The following is a 25,297-nucleotide window of genomic DNA, read 5'->3' as shown; positions in this document are numbered from 1 at the left end:
CGTGCCAATTTGTTTACCGGTGTTTTTGGTAAACTACGAGTCTAGCTTTGCTTATTACAAACAGGATCAAACTAGAATTCCCAGGACATGTTGTGCAATCTTTTTCCAGAAAATGTATGAACACTCACCAAGTTCATAGGTTTCTTTGTGAACGAGATGGAGTTTTTGTAAGAAAAGGCCTGTCTCTCGACAGGGGAAAAACGCAGTAAATGCAAGTAAAAGTAAAAGACTTAAAAGTTTAAAACGTATAAATTTAAAGAAAAGGTAAATTGCATTGCATTAATGTAAAGGTGGTTCAACAAATCAAATTACATACATTGTGTATGACTCTTTTCTATAGACGTCGATACTTTGAGTGCTAGATTTTTTTTAAGTGATTTGCGACCTATTTTTCATATGAAAAACTACTAGCTGAAGCCACTAGGTCTTGAATCCACTAGCTTAAGCCTCAATCTCCCCCTAGCTCTTCAAACCACAAGCTTTCTCTAGCTTTCTCTTATTTCCTCTTCTCCAAGTTTGTGATCTACATTCTCTCTCTACCTCTTAAGTTTGTGAAATGAAATAATGAATAATTTAACCTAGTTTCTCATAAGAGTTAAGTATATATACCACCTTCTAATTGGACTTGGTTTCTAATTGTCATAATGGGCTAAACATTCTTACTAACTAATTCCCAAAAGTTACTACTCAATTAATCCGTTAAAATACTGAATAATTACCATCTCTAAATAATTACCCCAACTTACTAGTAATTTAGTAAAAATAACCATTCTCACTAAAATGTCAAAAAAAAAACCTTCTTAATAAAATGACTTATTTACCCTTACTCGCCAAATGACCAAAATACCCCTTAGCCTGAAAATGACTAAAATACCCTTTTGGGCCAAAAATCCACTAATCCCAAATAAACTACACACAAGGACAATTAATCACACATAAACACATATAAATACGTATAATAAATAATAAAATAATTCTTGGGAAAAGCGGGCTGTTACAGTATGCTTCTTACCCACTACGAGAAATCTGCTACACGAACTTGCGTTTTCCCGTGCAGGGCCAGTAGTCAGAAATGTACCACAAGTAGTCTCTTGGTAGAGTACCAAGCACTGCTTTCTGGCGGACAAGCTTATGATGATTGGTGGAAGTAACTTCGAACCTGAGAAGATCCTGAGTTCCAAAAGCTGCTACTTTCTTGACAATAATAAGCAAAACGTCTTTTGGAAGGTGTTCCATTGTTGCATAAATTTTTCAAGGGTAAAAGGTGGGTTTTATAAGTAACGAAAGAGCTGATTGGAACGAAAACCTTTCAACCTCCCTTGTCAGTAACCGCCACATGGTTTGATAGAAATGGCAGTTTGTGGAGTTAGTGGGAAGTTAAAAAACTCTAGGGAAACAAATCGACAAGATCCTTATATAGGAGGCACTATAATGATGAGAAATTGGGAAATGCGAAGGAGTTGAAGATGAGAGGTTAACAAGTGACACTTGGCACCATACGGTAAATGGAAAGGCTCACTAACTTTTCAACTGCAAAAGTGGTGGCCCACTAAATCTTGAAAGTGTTCAATGAAAGGAAACTTGAAAAGTCCACTCTTAAAATTCATAATTAGAATGACGTCAGTTTCTAAAAGGTGCCTATAGTTTTTCAAAAATGTCAATCTTCTCCTTTAAACTTTCTCCTTTTAGGGAGCAATTTGTTAGCCTGTATGACATTCTAAACCCCATATGCAATAATCATGCAATTAATCAAAATAAATCAAAGAGTTTAGATGCTACGTCTACATTTTCTAAAACATGCATAATTTGATCTTCATAAAAATTTGCAATGGAAGACAATCATCATACATAACATCTAATCAACAGACAACAATGCTCAAAATACATGAGTAATAAATCTCAACATCATATCTCATGCTTCAAATACATGACCATGGTCTCATCAATCAAATCCAACAACAGATGGAGAAATCAAAACATAAATGCCGACACCCTAATCAGAGCCTAACTAGACTCGAGCAAAAGAGAAAGGAGGTAGCTTCATGCTATCCTCAAGCAACTCACTAGCAAAGCAAACTCAATCCTGCAAGTCGTCTACCCATTCATACAAATAGGTAGGCGGTCAAGCAAACGACCACTGGGGGTTAGATAATATTCCACAAAATAAACATAGTAAAATAAAAGCATTCAAGGATTTCAAATAAATACATATGTACATATTCAACATTCCTAGAATACTAACTCCACTTGAATATTATCATGCTCCAATCATTACACAACAAGTTATAAATCCAAATCCACAATTTCACACAATCACACATTCACCAAAATTTCACCAATACACATATTCAAGTATGACCAATTTCTCCAATTTCAAATGCATGCAATGTTCTATACACTTCTACATGTATGTGGTACCAATTGGATTCGGGAGATAATTTTACCATATGAATCCACTAACGTAATAAACACCACCAATTAAGTTCTTCAACAACTAATGTAATAAACACCACCAATTACATTCTTCAACATGACTATGAATGCATGGACTTACAAGCAAAGACTTGACAATGCACAAATCACCAACTATATTATACAATTTACACCATCATATAATATCTTCACCAAACACCACCATTTGCATTATCAAGTATTTACATCCATACAATCAACAAATCAAAATCCACAAAAGAGTCATCATCATAATCATCATTAGCAATTATCACCACAAGTAAGCAACATCGTTTCATAAAACACATTTCGCGTAAAAGAATACCAATCAGCCACGTCAGGTTAACCATCATATCAAACACCTATCATTCATTGATTCATTCTCATTCCATCATGTTATCATGAATACAAAGCCATTTGCAAGTTATTCATTCTTAAAACCTCATTTTGACAAAGTTCATCTATTTCGTAAAAATCACCTATTTTAAATTTTCTCAACAAAATTAGGGTTTCATGTTCTTACACATCATCAAAACATTCCTACATATCATCTAATACCCTAGTTAATCAATCATAAAATAATCACTTCACAAGGTTCAACTATTTCTAAAAAATTGCAAAGTTTGTCTCCTTTATATTCATTTTTCAAAGTCAAATCATTCCTAACTTAAAGCTATGATAAACCACTCTTAGAAGTCCAATTAAACTTCATTTAATTAGATTTATGTGTTTGGGAACCATTGGTATACTAAAAGTACCTTAAAAAGTGAAAAATCTAGCATTTACAGGCATAGGGGGGTTGGCACGGTCGTAGCACTAGTACGCACAGCCAAGCCATCTAAACAGAATGTTCAGGCATGGTCATGGCACCTAGATACATGGCCGTATCACCTTGACAAGTGGGATAAGCTGATTTTTCGTCCTCGTTTTCGTGCCCGGGAGCCCGTTTTCGAAACCATTTTTGATCCTGTTTTCACCAAACTCGTCCCAAACACTTAGACCATTGATACACACACAAAAACATAGTTCCACAACCCAAAACAACTTAATTCAACTCACCCCAAAATGACTTATTGCACAAAAGTGCTTAAAACGACTTTTTACTCAAAAACCCAATTTTCTCCCAAACGATTTCACACCCAAAACTCTTGATTTAAAAGAGAAATTCTAAACACTCTAATTCAACACAACATCATCATCAATCCGTTCAAGTTCATCAAAATCAAACTTCTCCACTTTTGATCCATTTTCACAAAAATCATAAAAACACAACAACTTAACCACAACAACGCATTTGTCATCACCCAATTCATGAATCAACATCATCAACATATATCCAACAACATTCTTAGCATATACGTCATGAATTCATCACAATTCAACAACAACAAAATCATTATCACTAATTTAAGCTAAAACCTCAAAGTATTCATTTCAACACATAACGACAATGAAGTTTGAGAACTTACAACGAGTTTATAACAAATTTCACATACCCAATTTTACCACATAATTATGTGCACGAAAATTAACATCAAAATTCATAAAATTCATAATTCATTCATAACAATTATGACCCATAAGTGAAAAAGAAGATTATAGCTTATTTAGTAGAGCAAACCAAACCCCCTTACCTTGATTTCTTAAAAGCTCAGCTAATCTTCAAGAATTTTCACCCTCTCCAATGAATCCTAGCTTTTCCTTCAGTGTCTTTTAAATGGGTTCTTCGTCTTCTCTTCTATGCTTCTATTCTCTCTCAAATATCTCTAGCCTCTCTATTATGTATGAAATGTGTGAATGAATGAGCTAACCATAATTTCCTCTAATGAATTATATATTTATACCACAATAATGGGCTAGGGTAACTATATTCTTAATGGGCTTAACAATTATCACGACTTAATTCTAAAAAGTTACTACACACTTAACTCTTAAGACATCTCATTATTTTACCATCTCAAACAATTACCACTAGTTACCTCTAACTTAGTAAAAATAGTTATTCACACTAAAACACTAAAATACTATTCCTTCCAAAATTACTAATTTACCCTTACTTGCCAAATGACCAAAATACCATTAGTCTTAAAAATGACTAAAATACCCTTCTAGGCTAAAAATTCACTAATCCCAAATCAAATACACAGACAAGCAATTAAATACATATACACACATATAATAAATAAATAAATAAAATAATCTTAGCGAAAAACAGGTTGTTACAGCCTGTACTTTCGACAGACTCATTTAATGCAGTCAACATGCGTTGACTTTTGTTCTTTCATGAATTAGAGTCTTTATCTTTAGCATGGGGAGCTCGACATGATATGGACTTAGCATTTGGAAGAATGGAATAAACCTTGAAGTTCGACAAGACGTGAGTCAGGATGTGAATTGGTCGAAGCCAAGCAGTTGTTGTCAAAGAAGAAGGAATTCAAATTTAAAAGTAGCAATTTACTTAGTGAAGGCGTGGGGGACAAGCAGTTCTCGATGGAGGATGTGTTGTTCGTGGCAATTAGCTTTTCCCAGTTATTTTACTATGTATAAATAGTAGTTTTTCATATGAAAAATAGGTCGCAAATCACTTATAGAAATTCTAGCACTCGAAGTACCGATGTCTAGAGAAAAGAGTCATACATAATGTATGTAATCTGATTTGTCGAATCATCATTCCATTGATGTAATGCAATTTACTTTTTCTTTAAGTTTATGTGTTTTAAACTTTCAAAATCTTTTACTTTTACTTGCATTTATTGCGTTTTTTCCCTATCGAGAGACAATCCCTTTCTTACCAAAACTTCATTTCGTTCATAAAGCAACCTACGAGCTTGGTTAGTGTTCATACATTTTCTGCAAAAAGATTCACAACATGTCCTGAGATTTCTAGTTTGATCCCGTTTGTAATAAGCAAAGTTAGACTTGTAGTTTACCAAAAACACCAGTAAACACCTATAATCGTGACACTCTCCTTTCAGTTCAATTCTCTATTCCTATTCCAATGCGAAACCATTACTCTATTCTAATCCAATGCATCAACCACTTCCAAAGCCTCTCCTTTGTAGCATTCATGGCCCTCTTCATAATTTTTTCAATGCAACCATTTCTTCTTCCAAAGTCTCAACGACTTTCTTCTTTCAGTCACGTGTCTCAGCCTCTCAAATGTTGTTTTCCAATCCTCTCTTTTCCCTCGAGTTTGTTCCTATAATTGAGTAATTTTGTCCGCCATTTCCTTTACCGACCTATTCTTCTAAGTTAGAAGGTGGCCGTTTTCCATTTCTTTCTTTATTTTATTATTGTTTCCATGTTTCATTCTTAATTCCATGAAATTGACGGTCTAATATGTAATATGTGAATTAAATTCCAAGAAAATGAAGTATTGTTATTGTTTCTTTTAGAATTTTCTTTTTTCTTTCTAGTCTATGTGATTGCTTAATGTTTTTATAGAATATGATTCTGTTTATTATTTTTTTATATAGAATATGATCCCGTTTCTAAGGTTATAAGTATTGTGGACCTAAACCAATTATTCATTCTATCTTTAGATAGAGTATTAAATTGTCCATCAATTATTTTAATACTGTTAAAGAGCATTAACAATAAAATGGACAAAAAGGCAATGAACATAGAGTGCAAATGGACATCAACACAATATTTTTTATTTTTTTGACAAAATATTTTTTTATTGTAATGAAAAGTTGAAAACTATTAATTTTATTTTATAAGAGACCAAACTATTACTATTAAGTATCAACCATTGTATGTAAATAAGGATATTGACTCCAGCTTATGCAATTGTTGATGACAGACTTAACTTGAAGCTCATAGTACGAGTTGTTCATGTTGGTCTATACCTGATAAGAGTATTGAAAATGGATGTTTGAATTTTGACAATATATTTTCATTATCTTTGTTCTATATACTAATATCTTTGTTATTTGAACTCTAATATAATTTTTATACAATTTTTGTTAATAAATAAATGATCATGTTAACTTGTGCCCTTACCACACATATTAATGAACCTAAAAAGAATAATTTTGTTTTGGAAAACATAACATTTTAATTGTTAAGAAGTTGAATCTACGGTTTTTGATACCTATATTTCTATAATAAATAAATAGTAAGACCCATGCGCGCACGGGTCAAAGATCAGTAATCCAGAATAGTATTAGTAGTTGTTAATCTCTAACAGATCAACATAATAGAAGAGTCTAAATTTTTTAGAAACCGTTGACACATCTTGTTTGGCTGAAAAACACATGTAAAATACTAAAATACCCTTCGGCAGTTAACTGCCGAGGAAGTCCAAAACCGGCTGCAGTTAACTACCGAGGAAAACCTCGGCAGTTAACCGCCGAAATTCTGTTTCATCCATCGGCATTTAAGTGCCGTAGAGCATTTTCTTCCATCCTGCAGCCATTGATGCATTTTGCTTTAATTCCGCCTCCATTGATTTGATTGTAATTAAGATTTAAGATTTTAGTTAGCCCTATACACATTGAGAAAGTCAATTAGAAAGTTTTATTGAAGTTAAATGCTATATTTAATTGAGCAAGTCAATTATTTTTTCTGGATACGAACCAAGTGAATTTTTTTTTAGAGGAGCAAGTGATTTGTTTTATCATTACAAAGAATTATTCCCGACTTTCCAACAAGGATTTCTGGCAAATAAAACTGGACAATTCCCCTAAAACAATCTAGACAATTGAGAACATTATCAAATCAATTACTGTTAACGTTAAAAAAAATAAATTCAATTACTGTTGTGAAATTTAAATGAACTAAATAGTACTTCCAAAAAATATTATACTTTAGTTGCTAAAAAAAATAATATCATCCCTTAAAAAAATAGTATATATTAGTTTATTATTTTAATATTATATATTACTATTAGTATATTAGTTTATTGTTTTATATTATATAAAGGTGAGTGATAATCTTTAGTTACAGTGGGGTGGCGAACACTGTGTAGAAGTATATGGGTATTATTGTGATACATATAAGGGATAATTACAATCACCTCCCCTAAGGTTTCTTTAAATGACACAAACATCCCCTCTAATTTTAAAATAAACATTGATCTCCCTTAAGTTCTCATTAAATAGACAAGTACCTCCCCTTCTCTCTTAACACTGTTATACTTCCGTTAAAATACAAATATGGAGTTCACGTTCTCACAATCTTTGACATTTCAAGTGATTTGCCTATTTTAAAGATTACTACCATTGAATTGCTTGCTCACTTTACTCAACTCTCAAACATATGCTGCCGTAACAAACCAAGCACTCTCTGCATCATGGCAAAATGCTCTAAATTTCCACGAGTCTAAAACAAAGCTTCACCTTGCATTTGAAGCATACAAGCCAATTTACACAAAAAAGAAAATACAAAAACATAAAAAACATACTTTGCTGATGAACAAGATTAACTACAAGTCAATTCAATTTTAATTTTGATTTTATGTTTGACAAATCCCTAACTTGGTTTGGAGCCTCTGGTGGGTTTGGGAAAGGGGGTTTAAAGGGACCTTAAATTTGATTTTCTTTTTTGTGTGAAAATTGACGTTGATTACCAATTTACCGGAGTTTAAAGATAAAATTGGGAATGAATAGCAGGAAAAAGAAAACAAAAATAGGAAGAGATGTTATATTAGCTTTGTAGGGTTAATACTAATTACTAATTAGTGTAAATCGAGAACAAATTGAAAAAGGAACACACTGTCACAGCAAAACTGCAAGTATCCATAGCTAAAGAATTTGAATTAATGTTTTTAGGCCTAATTGGTTGCACAGGCATAATTGGTAGTACAACACTGATGCTATTTTGACAGATTTTTTTCTTAAATTAACGGATGGTTAACAGAGTTAAGTGGAGGGAGGTTACTGCATTTTGTTAAACTAGAGGGGAGGTGTGTGACATTTAACAAAACCTTAGGGGAGGTGTGTGACATTTAACAAAACCTTAGGGGAGGTGTGATACACATAATGATAAAATATTTTAGATTAATTGAGAGATATGGTCAACCGATTCGGATCATTTTATTTGCAAAAATATTGCACAATCAATGACAAAAATAATACTCCTTAATGAGGAAGATATGGCTCCTTTAAAAATAGGCAAATGTTAACTTGTGCCCTCAAGGGCACATGTTAAAGAACTTATTATAGAAATATACGTATCAAAAGTCGTGCAGTCAACTTCTTAAAAGTTAAATTATCATGTTTTCCAATGCAAAGTTGCTCATTTTGAGTTCCTTAACACGTGCCCTAAGGGCACATGTTAACATGACTCTTAAAAATATTTTATCACCATTAATGCGTTGATCATCTTCCTTGTGTTAATATTGGTAATGAGTGTTGACTTTCCTCTTTGAGCAACCGAAAATTTGCATTTAAGACATAAAAATGTGATCGGCACTTAATTGCCGACGGAAATGGATTTCGGCAGTTAACAACCGCCGGTTAACTTCCGCGGCAGTTAACTGCCGAGGAGGTATTTTGGTCATTTACTGGTGTGTTTCAGCTTAAACACATGTGTCAACAACATTTTTCAATTTTTTAAGAGTAACGGTGGTGTAGTAGAAATAGGGGATTCCCGATGTTGTTAGCACGGTTATTCCAAGCTCCAACGAATTTTTTTGCAAAATATTCTCCATTTCCAAACTACGTGTACACGCTGGCAGACTCAACGAAAATCATGCCGTTGGAGTTGCTCATATTTCTAGAGATAGACAAGGATGGAACATCAAAACGCCAAAACCCATCGATTTGTTTTTCTCTCTCACCATCTTCGGCGCCGATCTCTCTCACCATTGGTAGGTCATGTTTGTTTTCCCTTATAAATTTGCTTCTGCTTATAGCTTCTAATTGTTCTGCTTATGCTTATAGCTTTTCGATTCTTGATCTCTTTGTTAATTTTCATGTGTGTTCACTTTCTTATTGCTTATAGCTTCTGCTTATAGATTTAGCTTATAACTTCTACTTATAACTTTTGTTTTTTGCTTATAGTTTATAGCTTTTGTGTTTTTTGCTTATAACTTCTGCTTATAGATCTTCCTTGTTGCTTATGCTTTTGGGGTTTGCTTAATAGCTTCTAAACGTTTATAGCTGCTGCTTATAGATTCAACTTATAGCTTCTGCTTACGGATTTTGTTTTTTTGCTTATAGGGTATAACTTTTGTTGTTTTTGCTTATAAATTCTGCTTATAGATATTCCTTATTGCTTATACTTATGGAATTTGTTTATAGCTTCTAATTGTTTATAGTTGCTGCTTATAGATTCTGCTTATAGCTTCTGCTTATAGAGCATCAGTTGATTGAACAATTGGAACTAAAGACAAGGAGCATCTGTTTGTGGCCGCCGTCGTTGTCTCTGTTTGTCCTTCAAGAACGGTAAGAAATCGTTCCTATTTCATAGAGTTTTAAGGCCCTATATGTTGATTGGTTTAATTTTCATAACTGGTTAAATTATTACTGGTCTATTTTTAGGATAGTGAACACAAACAATCCTCTAATTTTGGGTTGAATTTTGAAATAGCGTCTATTTGGTCATGCGACAAGTTTGTCAAAACTGCGGTAACACAGAAGCTTTGTTTTGTAGCTTATTAATAATCACGGTGGATGTACATTTGGAGACTCTAATGCGCAAACAAACATGCACATCGTAATTTGAAAGAGCACAATTAGTTCTTTTCCTTACAATTTAGTAATCAGACTACGTAATTTGGATCAATGAAATTTTAACTTACTAGAGCTTTTTATAACTTTTCATTACAAAATCTCTTTACTGTACAATTAGAATTCAATACAAGTCACAACTGATCAATGTATCAGTTCTCTCCAATTGTTTCTCCCAATTTTTTTCATCCTCACTATATCAGTAATCTAGCTTAATTCTGATGCCTTAAACTTCACTTGTCTTCCTTTATGCAAAGAGCCACTTCTTTCAAATTAAATAAAAACTGTTTGGCTATATTAGATATCCATCACTTTTAATGTCTGATCTGAATCTGATGCCTCAAACACCACTTGCAATGTCTCAAACTCATCATCATCACTTGCAATGTCACAAATTCATTGTCATTACTTGCAATGCCACATATACATTAAACACCATTAAATCTAGATATGTTGAGATAGAAGAAAGTGACATTAATATATTATGTTTGGGATGGAAATAGTTATTATATATTGTTCGATGCAAACAACAAGCCATTTCGATGAGTATTTTTCTCTTTTAAAAAGAGTCGCAAAATTAATGGTTGAGATTTTAATAATTTAGGTATATTAGACAATATAAATTTAATGTAGACTCCTTGTTTGTGGACAATGAATTGATGTTAACTGGACAAATAAACTGCTAGTTAAAGTTCCGTTCATCATAAGTTTTTTTGCTAGTGACCAAAAACTTAGTTATGAACTGAAATACTTAATTATTGCCTAACTAATTTGAAGATAAATGGATTTAAAAAAATACAAAATTATGTTATCTTTTAGTTAGGGGAATTTCTTGCAAAAGCTTGAGCTGAACGGATACTCTATGTTTTGACACTCATCCAAAATGGTCTTGATAAGATTTGCTCATGTTAGTATGAATTGATAATGATTATTGAAATCTGAATTCAGAAATAAGATAATCATTATTTTTTAATGCATTGCTGAATTGATAATCATTATCTTTTAATGCATTGCTGAATTCATTTTGTATACCATGCAATCTTACTTCAGGTTCGTTGGAATGCTAGAGGTCAACCAATTGGGAAAGAAAGCGAAGGTTTTGGCATTTACGTAGGAGTCATCGTTTGTCAGATGGTTCTAATTAGTATAGAAAATCGGAGAGCTCCTAAAATGAAACCTTACAAAGCAAATGTTTTGGATGAGATACAGGTAAAACACATACTCAAGCTAGTTGAAAACATATCATTACTTTTATCCATTTATATTTCGTAATGATCTCTGTCGTCTTGCAGAAAGTTTACATGGCGATGAGCATGATAATCATGTAAAAATGGAAGCTGGAAGGTTGTTTACAACATTCAAAACCACATTGACAAGACTTTATATAAGAGATACTAATCTGGATGTTGTTGACAAACCTCCGGAGGATAAGTATCCCCACATAGAACAAGAGCATTGGGGATGCCTTTGTAGCTCAGAGTTTGACTCCTGAATTTTTGGTAATGCCTTTGTATCACTTTCATCGACATTCATTTTTATCTTCGTATTTTTTATCAAAATTTTAATTCATGCAGAAAAGGAGTAAAGAAAATTGAGAAAGAGCTTTAAATCACAGACATCCATATAGGGTTAGCTCGTCTTGAAGAAAATATGGCCAGTATGTGTAAAATTGTAAGGCTCCAATTCTGACTATTCTGTTTTGTCTATATACCGACTTCTCTATGCTGCTTTCTCTGTACTGACTTCTCTCTTCTGTTATGCATATTCGCTCCTAAAAAAGAAAGAAGAGGCGGAAGAAGAAACGATGGAGTGATTGATAATGAGGAAGTTCAGAAAATTCGGATAAATGTGTAAGTCAAATATAGCTACTTTTTTGGATTCATATCAAATTATTTAGTTAATTACGATGAAAGTTTAGACACGAGGGAGGAAATCTTTACGCAATAAAGCTTATTTTTTGGATTCATATCAAATGTAGCGATTTTTTTTTGCTTGTTAATGTTACATAAGGCGTTAACGCAATTTTTACCGAAACACGAAAGAGGAAAAGACCTTGGTCGTAAAGACGTTCTTCAACGGGCTCTAGATCTTCCAAACTAATATGGTTGTGTTAGGGGTTATATGGTTTTGCGGTATGTCCTAGAGACATATTTCCACATCAATCTATCCTCATTGATGAAGTGAATGAAATGTTTGGTAAAACAAGTAAGAGAATGGAGTTACTAGAGAGAATGAAGTTGGAAAGGCAAACACCCGATGAGAGACAAACATCCGATGGAGATACTAAAGACAATGGAGATATTGAGAAAGTTGTAGAAAGAGAAAGGCAACAAGTACCTTATTTACCAACCCACGAGGCTTGATGAACTTGTCATACAAGTACCTTCAAACGAAAAACAACATTTTGATTTTCTCCGGTATTTTTTGGTTGTTGCCTCTCTTTCTACAACTTTATCAATATATCTATTCTCTCTAGTATCTCCATCGGGTGTTTGTCTCTCATTGGGTGTTTGTCTCTCCAACATCATTCTCTCTAGTAACTCCATTCTCTTACTCATTATACCAAACATTTAATTCACTTCATCAACGGGATAGATTGACGTGGAAATATGTCTCTAGGACATACTGCAAAACCATAACCCCTAACACGGTCAGAGATAGTCTGCAAAACCATAACCCCTTTTTTAAGAGATCAAGGTCCGGGGAGTTGGTTACGCAAAGGGAAGGTTTTAAGCACCCTAAACGTCTATGGTATTCCACAGGAATCTCGTGTATTACCATTAGGGAAGTTGGTTACGTAAAGGGAAGGTTTTAAGCACCCTAAATAAAAGTTATGATTATGCAGATATTTGAAAATGATTAAAGAACAAGAAATTTTTGGTTTTTTGTATTACCATTTTTCTAGAAAAAGTACAAAATAAAAAACAAAGTCGGTTTTAAGCAAAGGGAAGTTGGTAACGCGAAGGGAAGGTTTTAAGCACCCTAAATAAAAGTTATGATTATGCAGATATTTGAAAATGATTAAAGAACGAGAAATTTTTATTTTTTTGTATTACCATTTTTCCGGAAAAAGTACAAAATAAAAAACAAAGTCGGGATCAAAACGACCTTTTTATTAATGATGAAAATACATAAAGCAAAAAGCCCTAAACAAATTCACTTTCGTCTCGGGTGGGACAAAATGATTTTTTTTTGAAAAACAGAAAACATCAAGAGCAGTAGAAAGAAACATCAGTAACGACCCAATTGCAGCTAAACATTCCATGTGTCACCATTAGGTTCCAAGATCCGATAGCGGATTAACTTGCATGTCAGAGTTCAATCTTAGAAAGACCAGAGGTTATTTCGGACCAACTTCTGGACTATTTTCTTCAAAGCAAAACAGTGTTTAACATCATGATCTGGTTCCCCTTGATGGAAGGCACAAGAGAGGTCAGCTCTATACCCCGCTGGAAATCTTGCCGGCACTGGAAGAGGTGCCTTGATGTGGACCAAATTCCTTTCAAACAACATTGGAAGCAAATCTGCATACTTCATAGGAATCAGATTAATCTGTCCTCGAAGCCTGTTGTTGATATTGTTGTTGACATTGTTGAAACTGGGTTTGATAACCCGGATATTGAACAACATCGGCGATGGGCATAACAGCTGCAACAGGGTAATAAGCCGGATATTGTTGTTGAGGTTGTTTGAGTAGCACATTTGGATCTGGATCTTCGAAGGACTAGGTGTTATCTTCGATCAACTTCTGAACTTTGGCTTTTAAAGCGTAACAGTGCTCGATGTCATGTCCTGGTGCCCCTTGAAGGAAGGCAAAAGAGCAGTCAGATCGATACCAATTCTGCAACTTGTTAAGCACTCGAGGAGGCGCTATAGTTTGGACAAGGTTCTTCTCAAGCAAAGAGGGAATCAAATATGCATATTTCATAGGAATCTGGTCAAACTACGGTGCTTTTCGAGCCTGATTCTGAGGGATAAGTTGCTGAGGAACCTATTGTCAAGGTCGTTGTACGCATAGTGGCTGGCATTGTTGCTGAGGCCTTTGCTGGACAAGTAGCTGACCCTCGGGGGACAGGGCGTTATCTTGGATTAACTTCTGGACTACAGTCTTTAAAGAAAAACATTGCTCGATGTCGTGACCTGGTGCCCCTTGATGGAAAGCACAAGAAAGGTCAGCTCTATACCCCGCTGGCAATCTCTTCGACTCCGGAAGAGGTGGTCTAGTTTGGATTAGGTTCTCTTTAAGCAAAGTGGGAAGCTTAATTCTGAAGGATAAACTGAAGTGGGAATCAGATCAAACTGCGGTGTTCCCTGAGCCTGATTCTGAAGGATAAACTGCTGAAGAGCCTGTTGCATGCACAATGGCTGATATGCCGGCTGGGGTCCTTGCTGGAACTGTTGCTGATCTTTTGTAACTGCCGCGAAGATACCGGTTTAGCTAACTTCTCTATCTCGGCCGAAGTGTTGTCACCTCTTCACAAAGCTCGTGGTCCTCTTGCTCAAGCTGATCCATTTTTTGTGTTTGCACGAGCGTTTGCATATGTGAGCTGAAGTTGAAAGAAGACAGCAGACCACTTTATTAACCTTTTGTAGAAAGAATACAAAGTATGAGACACGGACTAGAAACTATGAATGCAAATGATGCATGATATGCTTATGCAAAAAAGATAAATTTTATTTTATCGAATGACTTGTAAAAGCAATTTTGTAAACATCATAATTGAACATTTCATTAGATAAATAAAGCTTTACAAGATAATTCCCTTTTTAACAAACAAAGCCAACGGATAGACTCAAAAATTCATAAAGGAAGCTAGAAAAATAACATAACATAACAAAAAAAAGTAAAAACATCTAGAAGACTCTCAACCTCTTGAAGCAGGTGGATCGTCAGAATTCGAATGCGAGCCGACAAAATAATCCATGCACTTCTTCTTCTTCTTAGCATACCTTTCAAGCAGAGCATCCTTCTCCTGGAGTAGACCATTCTTTTCAACAACTTGTCGGTTTAACGTGAGGATCTCATGATCTTTCTGTTCTAGTTGTCCACTCATTGTTTCCATCCGGAGCATAGCTTCCTCGTACCTCCTTTTCCAAGTGGCTCTTTCTCGTCTTGACTCAGTCAATCGCTCCTGGTACTCTTCCTGGGTATTAAGGGGTATGGGTAAGGATGGTGCTGGTGTAGTTGAGGATAAGGACCTCGGTAGGTGGTAGGGTAAACCAAAAGTCATAGCTCTATCAATGACACACTGAGTGTAAGATCCATTTGAAAAACTTGTCTTCTTTCCCAAATGGTTTCCGTCAAGCCTACGAATGGTGTGCTAACCTCGCACAAATTTCACTCTCATGTTTGCATAGTCCTCGTGGTTAAGGTAGAATTCACCGGATAAGGAAAGGTTGTTTGGTTTTTCATTCATGGGGTATCCAAACTGGCACATGGCAAGAGCAAGGTTGTAGGTAATTCCCCCCGCATGTACCGATGAGGGGCACATTCTGGAATTCTCCACAACTATCGAAGATTACTCCAGTGTCATCGACTGCATGTTACCAAACAATGTCGGCTGGGGTGAGAGGCATTATTCTTTGAGACCAGAGGGATTTTCCTGTGTTTGCTTTGGAGAAAATGGATTGGGTTAAGTGTGAAGTATAACTCCATGCTCTTTGATGGTTCTATGGTGAATGGAATGATATGTGTCCGCAAGCAAGGAACAAGGTTTTTGTTGAGGAAAATTTTGATTGCGTTAAGGTCAACAAAACTGTCAATGTTAGGAAACAGTATGAGGCCATATATGAGTAAGGCGAGGATAAGTTCAAAGGCATAGGCTCTTTTGGCTTTAGCAAAGGTAGATGCTTTTTGTAGTCCAGAAGTTAATCCAAGCTAACGCCCTGTCCCCTGAGGGTCAGCTACTTGTCCAGCAAAGGGCTCAATAACAATGTCAGCCACTGTGCGTACAACGACCTCGACAATTGGTTTCTCAGCAGCTTATCCCTCAGAATCAGGCTCGGAAAGCAGCGCAGTTTGACCCGATTCCTATGAAATATGCATATTTGCTGACCTCTTTGCTTGAGAAGAACCTTGTCCAAACTAGAGTGCCTCCTCGAGTGCTTAACAAGTTGCCGAATTGGTATCGATCTGACTGCTCTTGTGCCTTCCATCAAGGGGCACCAGGACATGACATCGAGCACCGTTACACTTTGGAAGCCGAAGTTCAGACGTTGATCGAAGATAACACCTGGTCCTTCGAAGATCCAGATCCAAATGTGCTACTAAAACAACCTTAACAACAATGTCCGGCTTATCACCCTGTTGCCGTTGTTATGCCCATCGCCAATGCTGTTCAATATCCGGGTTATCATCCCCAGTTTCAACAATGTCAACAACAGTATCAACAACAGCCTTGACAACAGGCTCCGAGGACATACATTGATCCGATTCCTATGAAGTATGCAGATTTACTTCTAATGTTGTTTGAAAGGAATTTGGTCCACACACCAAGGCACCTCTTCTAGTGTCGGCAAGATTGCCAGCGGGGTATAGAGCTGACCTCTCTTGTGCCTTCCATCAAGGGGCACCAGGTTATGATGTTGAACACTGTTTTTCTTTGAAGTAAATAGTCCAGAAGTTGGTTGGAAATAACCTCTGGTCTTTCTAAGATTGAACTCTGACATGCAAGTTAATCCGCTATCAGATTTTGGAACCTAATGGTGACACATGGAATGTTTTGCTGCAATTGGGTCGTTACTGATGTTTCTTTCTACTACTATTTGGTTCTAATTTTTATGTCTGTTTGATGTTTTCTGTTTTTCAAAAAAAATCCTTTTGTCCCACCCGAGACGAAATTGAATTTGCTTAGGGCTTTTTTGCTTTATGTATTTTCATCATTAATAAAAAGGTCGTTTTGATCCCTACTTTGTTTTTATTGTGTTTTTTTTGAAAAAATGGCAATACAATACAAAAAACCAAAAATTTTTCGTTCTTTAAGCATATTCAAATCTCTTCATAATCATAACTTTTATTTACTTGTCAAAATCAATAATAAATCCGTTGAACACTTTAACCCTGTACTCTCTCAACTCTGATTTCCATGTGTCCGAAACTGAAGAAGAGGAGGATGAAGAGATTCCCAATGAGATCATTCGCCTTCTAGGGCATCTTAGCTGTCGAAGATGACATTCACTCACAAAGACTTGCAAAGACTTGCACGAGATGCTACCATTTGCCTTGCATGGGTTTTATACTTCAGTACACACTTCAACAGGGGCAATCCCCCCTCCATCCCTCAGTACACAACATAAAGGCAGTGCCTTCCATGGAGATCGGAGTCCCGTCAACGGAAGTTCCGATGAAGGCTAAGCTTGATTAAAGCATTACTGCTGTATGTCATGGACATTTATATCTAAAGGATGAAAGTCTGTGCCCATTTATTTAAAATTTATTCTTAAAACAGAATTCTCATTTATTCTGTTTGCATTATTTTCTTCTATTTTTGATGTTAATACTTAAAGCAAAAATTTCAAAAAAAAATTTCTTTTAAAACTTTTTCATGTCTTTTGAAAAGCATAAATAACACATGTATATCTTTTATGAACTTGTGAGTAGGAGAAGCATACATAAACATCTGTCTCAAGAACGGTTAAATCCTGCAAGATAAGTATGACCAAAGGCTGTGAGAAGACCCCTGTCAAAAAAATATGAAAAAAAAGAAAAAAAAAGAAGAAGAAAGGCTCGCTAAGTCGAAAACCCGAAAGGGTTATGCAAAAATGAGCGTCCCGGTGGACTAAAAAAAAAAACTTTTTAGCCGTATTTGAAATTTTAAAAGAAAAAGAGAACAATTTTTGGTTTTATGTATTACCATTTTTTCCAAAAAAAGCAATAAAATAAAATAAAGTAAAGGCCGTGACAGAAACAACGATTTCATTCATAACAAAAGTACTTGAAACAAAGACAAAGCCCTACATGGTTTCACTTTCGTCTGGGGCAGGACGAAAGGAGTTTTCTTAAAAAAAACGAAAAAACAAGACAAACATATTACTTAGAATAAGGTATCACAGAAGGGATGTCCACAGCGATCCAATTCCAGCAGGCTCCTCCAGGTGTCACAAAGACAGGTGCCACCTCTTCAGACTGATCCTCAACAATTGCATTAGTCTCAAGTGGAGCATGAATGAATCCAGCACTGTGGAAAGTACCTCCAGTCGGGTTGAACACTCCAGGTTTACTGTTAGGGAAACCAATCCCCTCCTTGCGCTTGTTCTCAGTCAACTCCACTAACTGACCCCAACCTTTGGTTTTTCCTTTCTGTATCACTCTGAGAGCATCCTTCAAACAAGTCTCAACCTTCCCCACACTTCCTTCAGCAGAGAACCCTTGGACTGATGATCTGTCTGAACTATTACCACCGATAAAGGAGAAAGCAGACAAATTACTGACCAACAAAGCTTATTCACCGTTTACGGTTATTAGTTTCCCGTGGCTTACGAACTTCAACTTCTGATGGAGAGTGGATGTCACTGCCCCAACATCATAGATCCAAGGCCTGCGAAGTAGGCAACTGAAAGAGGCCTGAATTTCCATAACTTGAAATGGGCAATTCTATCTCTCCATACACTGACCTCCTAGTTCCATCAAATGCTCTTACCGTCACCTTACTGGGCTTCAAGAGAGCCTTTGAATATGCCAGCTGATCCAGAGTGGACTTTGGCATCACATTGAGAGCAGAACCAATATCTATCAGAAAATTAGACAAAGTCTGATTTGCAAAGGACAGATATAACTAATGCCAAGTTATGATTCTTCCCCTCCGCCGGGAGGTCTTTATCGCTGAAACTCCGATTGTTGCAAGCCGTCACATTCCCTACGATACTCTCAAACTGACCCAAGGTTGCATCATAATCCACATAGGCCTGGTCCAACACTTTCATCAGGGCATCCCTATGGGCGTAAGAGCTTGACAATAGAGACATTATGGAGATCTTTGTAGGAGTTTGCAATAACTGATCAACAACCTTGTATTCACTTCTCTTGATTAGCTTCAGAACCTCATCACTATCCTCATAAACAATTCCACTAGGCTGTCCCGCGGCTTTGCCCTTACCTGGATTCTGTCCCGCGGCTTTGCCCTTACCTGGTCCAACACTTTCATCAGGGCATCCCTATGGGCGTAAGAGCTTGACAATAGAGACATTATGGAGATCTTTGTAGGAGTTTGCAATAACTGATCCACAACCTTGTATTCACTTCTCTTGATTAGCTTCAGAACCTCATCACTATCCTCATAAACAATTCCACTAGGCTGTCCCGCGACTTTGCCCTTACCTGGATTCTGCTCTTTCACTGGTTCCTCGACTGGAGCACTAGTCTCTTTCTGAACAACCGTAGGGAGAAGTATATGGCAATTGTTCTGGTGGGCAGATCACTAGAGAAGTGCCAGCTGGCTTCGCACAGTTGACCGTTATCACAAGCGGTTGCCGAGTTCTGAACACAGGAGTGACAACACAAACACTTTTATCTTTTTCTTTCCTTGTGACGATAAGCTCCTTTCTGTCCAGCAGTCCTTGCAGATCATTCTGAACTTGCATGCAACCCCGGGGATCCACGAAACATATATCACAAGCTTCATGATCATGGCTAAAAAGAGTCGCCTCACACATCTTCACGTGTATTGGAACTAAGGGAGTCTTGATATCACATGCATTAAGAACCAGACTATCTTCCTGATAATCTTGAATCATATTAATGGCAGGCCCATGAGGTGGCAGAGGATTGCTCTGGACAACAGGGTCAGGGTCCGTGAAGGACAAGTCTTTGCTTTGGATCAGTTTTTGGATTGCATCCTTGAGAGGGTAACAATGCTCAACATCGTGACCACGTGCTCCTTGATGAAATTCACAGGTGAGCTCAGGGTGATACCAATGAGGTATGTGATTTGGCGCACGAGGGGGAGGCCTAGTTTGTACAAGATTTCTTGCTAGCATAGAGGGTAGCAAATCTTTGTACGACATAGGTATAAGAGGAAAATAGTTTCTAGGGGGACGATTCTGTTGTGGTGCTTGAGGACAGTGTTGTTGAGGCGGTGGAGGGTAATATGGGTGTTGGTAGAGTTGTTGAGGGTTATGTGGTTGATAATTTAGTTGGTACAGTGGTGGATAGTATGGTGGAGGTCCCTGAGGCCCTTGTGGTTGATAATTTGGGTTTTATGGAGCTGACATTTGTGGTGCGATGTTAGCAACATAGGGGTGGTTTGGGTAAATAGGCTGAGATCCGCCATGAGCCACCATGTCGACCTCTTGAGTACTCTTCTTTGGATAACCATTCCCGAATTTCTTAGTTCCACTAGATGAACCACTTGATGAACCACTCGATGAACCACTTTCAATAGTCAAACGTCCTTCTCGGACCCCCTCTTCATGACGCATTCCCATGATCACCATATAATTGAAGTTTTGCGGCGCAGTGGCAACCATATTTCTTTAGTAGAATGAGTTAAGAGTTTAAGGAAGATTCTAGTCAATTCCAGGTCTCCTAGTGGTGGGATAACCTGAGATGCAAGCTCCCTCCACCTCATGCATATGCCCTGAAACTTTCTTTGTCTCCTTGACTTTCAGCCCTAGGTTGCTCTCTATCCAGAATCAAGAACCCATTGTAATCATATTATTGGATAAAAGCCCTCCCCAACTCATTGAAGGTACGGATCTTCTCTTTCTCCAACTTCATGTGCCACCTTGATGCGGGATCCGCCAAACTGTCGAGGAAACAGTGGAAGAGTAGCTTATCAACTCCAGCATAGGCAGACATCTTTCGAGTATACATAGTTAAGTGGATCTTGGGACAAGTGTTTCCCTTGTATTTTTCGAACTCTGGTAACTTGAACTTGGGTGGTATCACAACATCTGGAACCAAACAAAGTTCATGATCCTCTGGACCGGCAACTTCTTTTTCGCGGAGAGCCTTCATCTCTTGCTGCATTTCATTATACTTCTCTCGCAGGTCTTCCACCCCGTCATTTCCTACCACACTGTCCGAGTGATAGATTTGTCCATCCTTTTGCTGGGTGGTATGAACATAAGGCACTGCATGAGTCACAGTAGCCTGAAGATTTGGCTGGCCGGGCTGAACAAATGGTGTTGACTGCTGACCGTAAGGGAACGACATTTCTGTAGCACCAGGACGAGCATCGTCATTAAACATGTGTGGCATTCCCCATGGATAACCGGGAGGCATGTAGTATTGAGGAGTAAATCCAGGAGGACCAAGTGGACGGAAACTTTGATTGTTCATATTACCAGACCAGAAACCCGCCACAAGAGGCTGCGTAGGCCCAGCTGATGTAACATCAGTAGGTATTGGCTGCGGAGTACCATCAGACGCAGCAGAAATGACCATAGTAGGAATTGGCTCAGAGACCACTGCTTGTTCCCTCTCGGCCATTATAGTTTCCATCATAATTGTCATCTTCTCTAACTCAATCTTGAGATTACCAACTTCCTATCTAAGTTGAACGTTTTCCTGTTCAGCAGATACCATTTTCTTCTTGATGTAAGCTCGAGTATAGTGAATGCGAGTAGGTCTGTTCTAAATACGCCGGGCCACTTTCGATTACTGTGGCGGAAAGGGGAAAAGTGTGAGACTTGGTTTTGACACTTTATGAATGCAATATGATGCATGATATGCTAAATGCGAAAATGTGCAATTTTTTTTATTTTGTATCGAAGGACTTATAAGAGTAATTTTGTAAACATAACAACTTAAACATTACATTAATAATAAATAAAGTACTACAAGATAATTCCCTTTCTAACAACCAATCCAAGTGATAGACTTACAAATATAAAACATTACAAGATAATTCCCTTTCTAAAAGACTGAGCCAAGGGATAGACTCCAAAGTACATAAACAAGAACTACAAGAATAACATAAAACATCTGGGAAACTCTCATGCTCTTACTCCTCAGAATCTGGGTGCGGCTCAACAAAGAGATCCATGCGCCTATTCTTACTCCCTAGAATCCGGTCAAGTATGGCAGTTTTTCCTTTGACGAGGTCCTTCAGCTTAGCAATTTCAATGTTCTTCTGGTGATTTGAATAATTTTCTTTTTCTAACAAATCCATCACTACATCATAATCCTGTTCTTTCTTGCGAAGCATTCCTTCCACAACGGACCTTTCGCGGTTGGACGCATGCAAACGCTCTTGGGTACTCTTCCTTGGTCTCCGGGAGTAAAGGCAATGGTATTTCCGGATCAGTTGAGGACAAATACCTTGGAATGAGGTAGGGCATACCGAAAGCCGTAGCTCTGTCTATAACCCACTGAGTGTAAGACTCGTGTGCGAAACTCTGCCTTTTCCCTAATTGGATCCCATCAAACTTACGAACGGTACACCAAGCTTGCACAAACCGCATCCTCAAATCTGTATGAACCTCATTGTTAAGGTAGAATTCGCTGGATAAAGAAAGACTATCAGGCTTCCCTTTCATAGGATATCCGTACTGGCGCATGGCAAGAGTCAGATTATAAGTGATTCCTCTGCATGTACCGATAAGGGGTACATTTTCAAATTCCCCACAACTACCAATGGTTCCTTCAGTGTCAGCAGCAGGATGAGCCCAAACGATGTCCGCCGGGGTGAGAGGCATAAGCCTTTTAGACCATGAAGCTTTCCCGGTGTCGGTCCTGGAGAAGACGGAACTGGGCAAGTGTGAAGCGAACCATTTGTACAATAGAGGTGCACAGCAAACAATAGCTCCACCCTCTTGGTGGTGTCTATAGTGGATGAAATGGTAAGTATCTGCAAGGAGGGTAGGGACCGGGTTGTTAGTGAGTAAGATTTTGATTGCATTGATGTCGACAAAGCTATCCATGTTGGGAAACAAGAAGAGGACATATATAAGTAAGGCGGGAACGGATTCAAAGGCAACGGTCTTTCCGGCTTTGGCAAAGTCAAAGGCTTTTTGGTAGAGAAATTTAGCAGTTAGGCCTTGGAAACCATTTTTGATGGTGAAGTGGGGTAGAGCTATGTCGGAAGGCTTGAGATGGAGTGCTTTTGCAATAGTTGCGGCCTTAGATGTGGGTTCGAGACCATTGAAAGGTTCTTCTTTGGACACCGGTAAACCATCTCAATAGGAATACTCCTCGAGCGTGGGGACCAATTGGAAATCCGGGAAAGTAAAGCAATGATAAGCCGGGTCATAGAATTGTACCAAAGTTTCCAAAATGCCATCGTCCACCTTCACCTTGATGAGATCGAGCAACCTCCCATAACGATCTCGGAACCTCTTAGGATTAGCTACATGATCTCCACCTTGATGAGTAGCTAATCCTAAGAGGTTCCGAGATCGTTATGGGAGGTTGCTAGATCTCATCAAGGTGAAGGTGGACGATGGCATTTTGGAAACTTTGGTACAATTCTATGACCCGACTTATCATTGCTTTACTTTCCAGGATTTCCAATTGGTCCCCACGCTCAAGGAGTATTCCTATTGGGTTGGTTTACCGGTGTCTAAAGAAGAACCTTTCGATGGTCTCGAACCCACACCTAAGGCCGCAACTATTGCAAAAGCACTCCATCTCAAGCCTTCCGACATAGCTCTACCCCACTTCACCATCAAAAATGGTTTCTAAGGCCTAACTGCTAAATTTCTCTACCAAAAAGCCTTTGACTTTGCCAAAGCTGGAAATACCATTGCCTTTGAATCCATTCTCGCCTTACTTATATATGGCCTCTTCTTGTTTCCCAACATGGATAGCTTTGTCGACATCAATGCAATCAAAATCTTCCTCACTAACAACCCGGTCCCTACCTCCTTGCAGATACTTATCATTCCATCCACTATAGACACCACCAAGAGGGTGGAGCTATTGTTTGCTGTGCGCCTCTGTTGTACAAATGGTTCGTTTCACACTTGCCCAGATCTGTCTTCTCCAGGACCGACACCAGGAAAGCTTCGAGGTCTAAAAGGCTTATGCCTCCCCGGCCGACATCGTTTGCGCTCATCCTGCTGCTGACACTGAAGGAATCATTGGTAGTTGTGGGGAATTTGAATATGTACCCCTTATCGGTACATGCGGAGGAATCACTTATAATCTGACTCTTGCCATGCGCCAGTACGGATATCCTATGAAAGGGAAGCCTGATAGTCTTTCTTTATCCAGCGAGTTCTACCTTAACAGTGAGGTTCATACAGATTTGAGGATGCGGTTTGTGCAAGCTTGGTGTACCGTTCGTAAGTTTGATTAGGGAAAAAGCAGAGCTTCGCACACGAGTCTTACACTCAGTGGGTTATAGACAGAGCTACGACTTTCGGTATGCCCTACCCCGTACCAAGGTATTTGTCCTCAATTGATCCGAAAATACCATTGCCTTTACTCCCGTAGACCAAGAAAGAGTACCAAGAGCGTTTGCTTGCGTCCAACCGTGAAAGGTCCGTTGTGGAAGGAATGCTTCGCAAGAAAGAACAAGATTATGATGTAGTGATGGATTTGTTAGAAAAAGAAAATTATGCAAATCTCCAGAAGAACATTGAAATTGCTAAGCTGAAGGACCTCGTCAAAGGAAAAAAAAATGCCATACTTGACCGGATTCCAGGGAGTAAGAAGAGGCGCATGGATCTCTTTGCTGAGCCGCACCCAGATTCCGAGGAGTAGGAGCTTGAGAGTTTCCCAGATGTTTTATGTTATTCTTGTAGTTCTTGTTTATGTACTTTGGAGTCTATCCCTTGGCTCAGTCTGTTAGAAAGGGAATTATCTTGTAATGTTTTATATTTGTAAGTCTATCCCTTGACTTGGTTGTTAGAAAGGGAATTATCTTGTAGTACTTTTTTTATTATTAATGTAATGTTTAAGTTGTTATGTTTACAAATTACTCTTATAAGTCCTTCGATAAAAAATAAAAAAATTGCACATTGTTGCATTTAGCATATCATGCATCATATTGCATTCATAAAGTGTCAAAACCAAGTCTCACACTTTTCCCCTTTCCGCCGCAGTAATCGAAAGTGGCCCGGCGTACTCAGAACAGACCTACTCGCATTCACTATACTCGAGCTTACATCAAGAAGAAAATGGTATCTGCTGAACAGGAAAACGTTCAACTCAGAGAAGAAGTTGGTAATCTCAAGATTGAGTTAGAGTAGATGACAATTATGATGGAAACTATAATGGCCGAGAGGGA

General features: G+C 37.6%; 2 protein-coding genes and 2 pseudogenes across 13 annotated transcripts in view; 1 reads left to right on the top strand and 3 right to left on the bottom strand.

Moving 5' to 3' along the window:
* Positions 1-8,822: 8,822 nt before the first annotated feature.
* Positions 8,823-25,297, top strand: part of LOC146929776 (uncharacterized) — a 68,753-nt gene continuing 52,278 nt past the window's right edge. For 3 of the 12 annotated variants that reach the window (XR_015006150.1, XR_015006149.1, XM_085701527.1), the window contains exons 1-6: positions 9,060-9,265; positions 9,729-9,842; positions 11,178-11,336; positions 11,420-11,626; positions 11,702-11,798; positions 11,908-11,977. The gene's annotated coding sequence lies outside the window, so the exon portion shown is untranslated. Of the gene's footprint in view, positions 9,270-9,728; positions 9,843-11,177; positions 11,337-11,419; positions 11,627-11,701; positions 11,799-11,907; positions 11,978-17,230; positions 17,363-17,727; positions 18,024-25,297 lie in introns of those variants that run through there. The other 9 variants (XM_085701530.1, XM_085701526.1, XR_015006154.1 and 6 more) reach the window with 8 other exon arrangements.
* On the bottom strand, positions 18,157-20,129 carry LOC146929780 (uncharacterized). Its single transcript, XM_085707404.1, has 5 exons — positions 19,578-20,129; positions 19,388-19,492; positions 18,987-19,280; positions 18,741-18,877; positions 18,157-18,553 (listed from the first exon to the last, which is right to left on the bottom strand). The coding sequence occupies exons 1-5, from the start codon at positions 20,127-20,129 to the stop codon at positions 18,157-18,159; spliced, it is 1,485 nt and encodes a 494-aa protein (XP_085563530.1).
* On the bottom strand, positions 20,779-21,795 carry LOC146929779 (uncharacterized; annotated as a pseudogene).
* Positions 21,855-23,711, bottom strand: LOC146929778 (uncharacterized; annotated as a pseudogene).

This window comes from Medicago sativa, chromosome 4, assembly GCF_051527215.1.
Source record: "Medicago sativa cultivar Bolivia chromosome 4, Bolivia_mono, whole genome shotgun sequence".
In the NCBI taxonomy this organism is placed as follows: Eukaryota; Viridiplantae; Streptophyta; class Magnoliopsida; order Fabales; family Fabaceae; genus Medicago; species Medicago sativa.
This window is presented reverse-complemented; position numbering and strand designations above follow the sequence as displayed.

What these genes read in the sequence shown, in the direction of transcription:
- LOC146929780 (XM_085707404.1), bottom strand. Translation starts at nt 20,129, where the DNA reads ATGTCGTACAAAGATTTGCTACCCTCTATGCTAGCAAGAAATCTTGTA. An exon ending in TTTATGAGGATAGTGATGAG is followed by an intron (nt 19,281 to 19,387) that starts GTTCTGAAGCTA and finishes TTACGCCCATAG; the next exon opens with GGATGCCCTGATGAAAGTGT. An exon ending in GCATTTGATGGAACTAGGAG is followed by an intron (nt 18,554 to 18,740) that starts GTCAGTGTATGG and finishes TTTGTTGGTCAG; the next exon opens with TAATTTGTCTGCTTTCTCCT.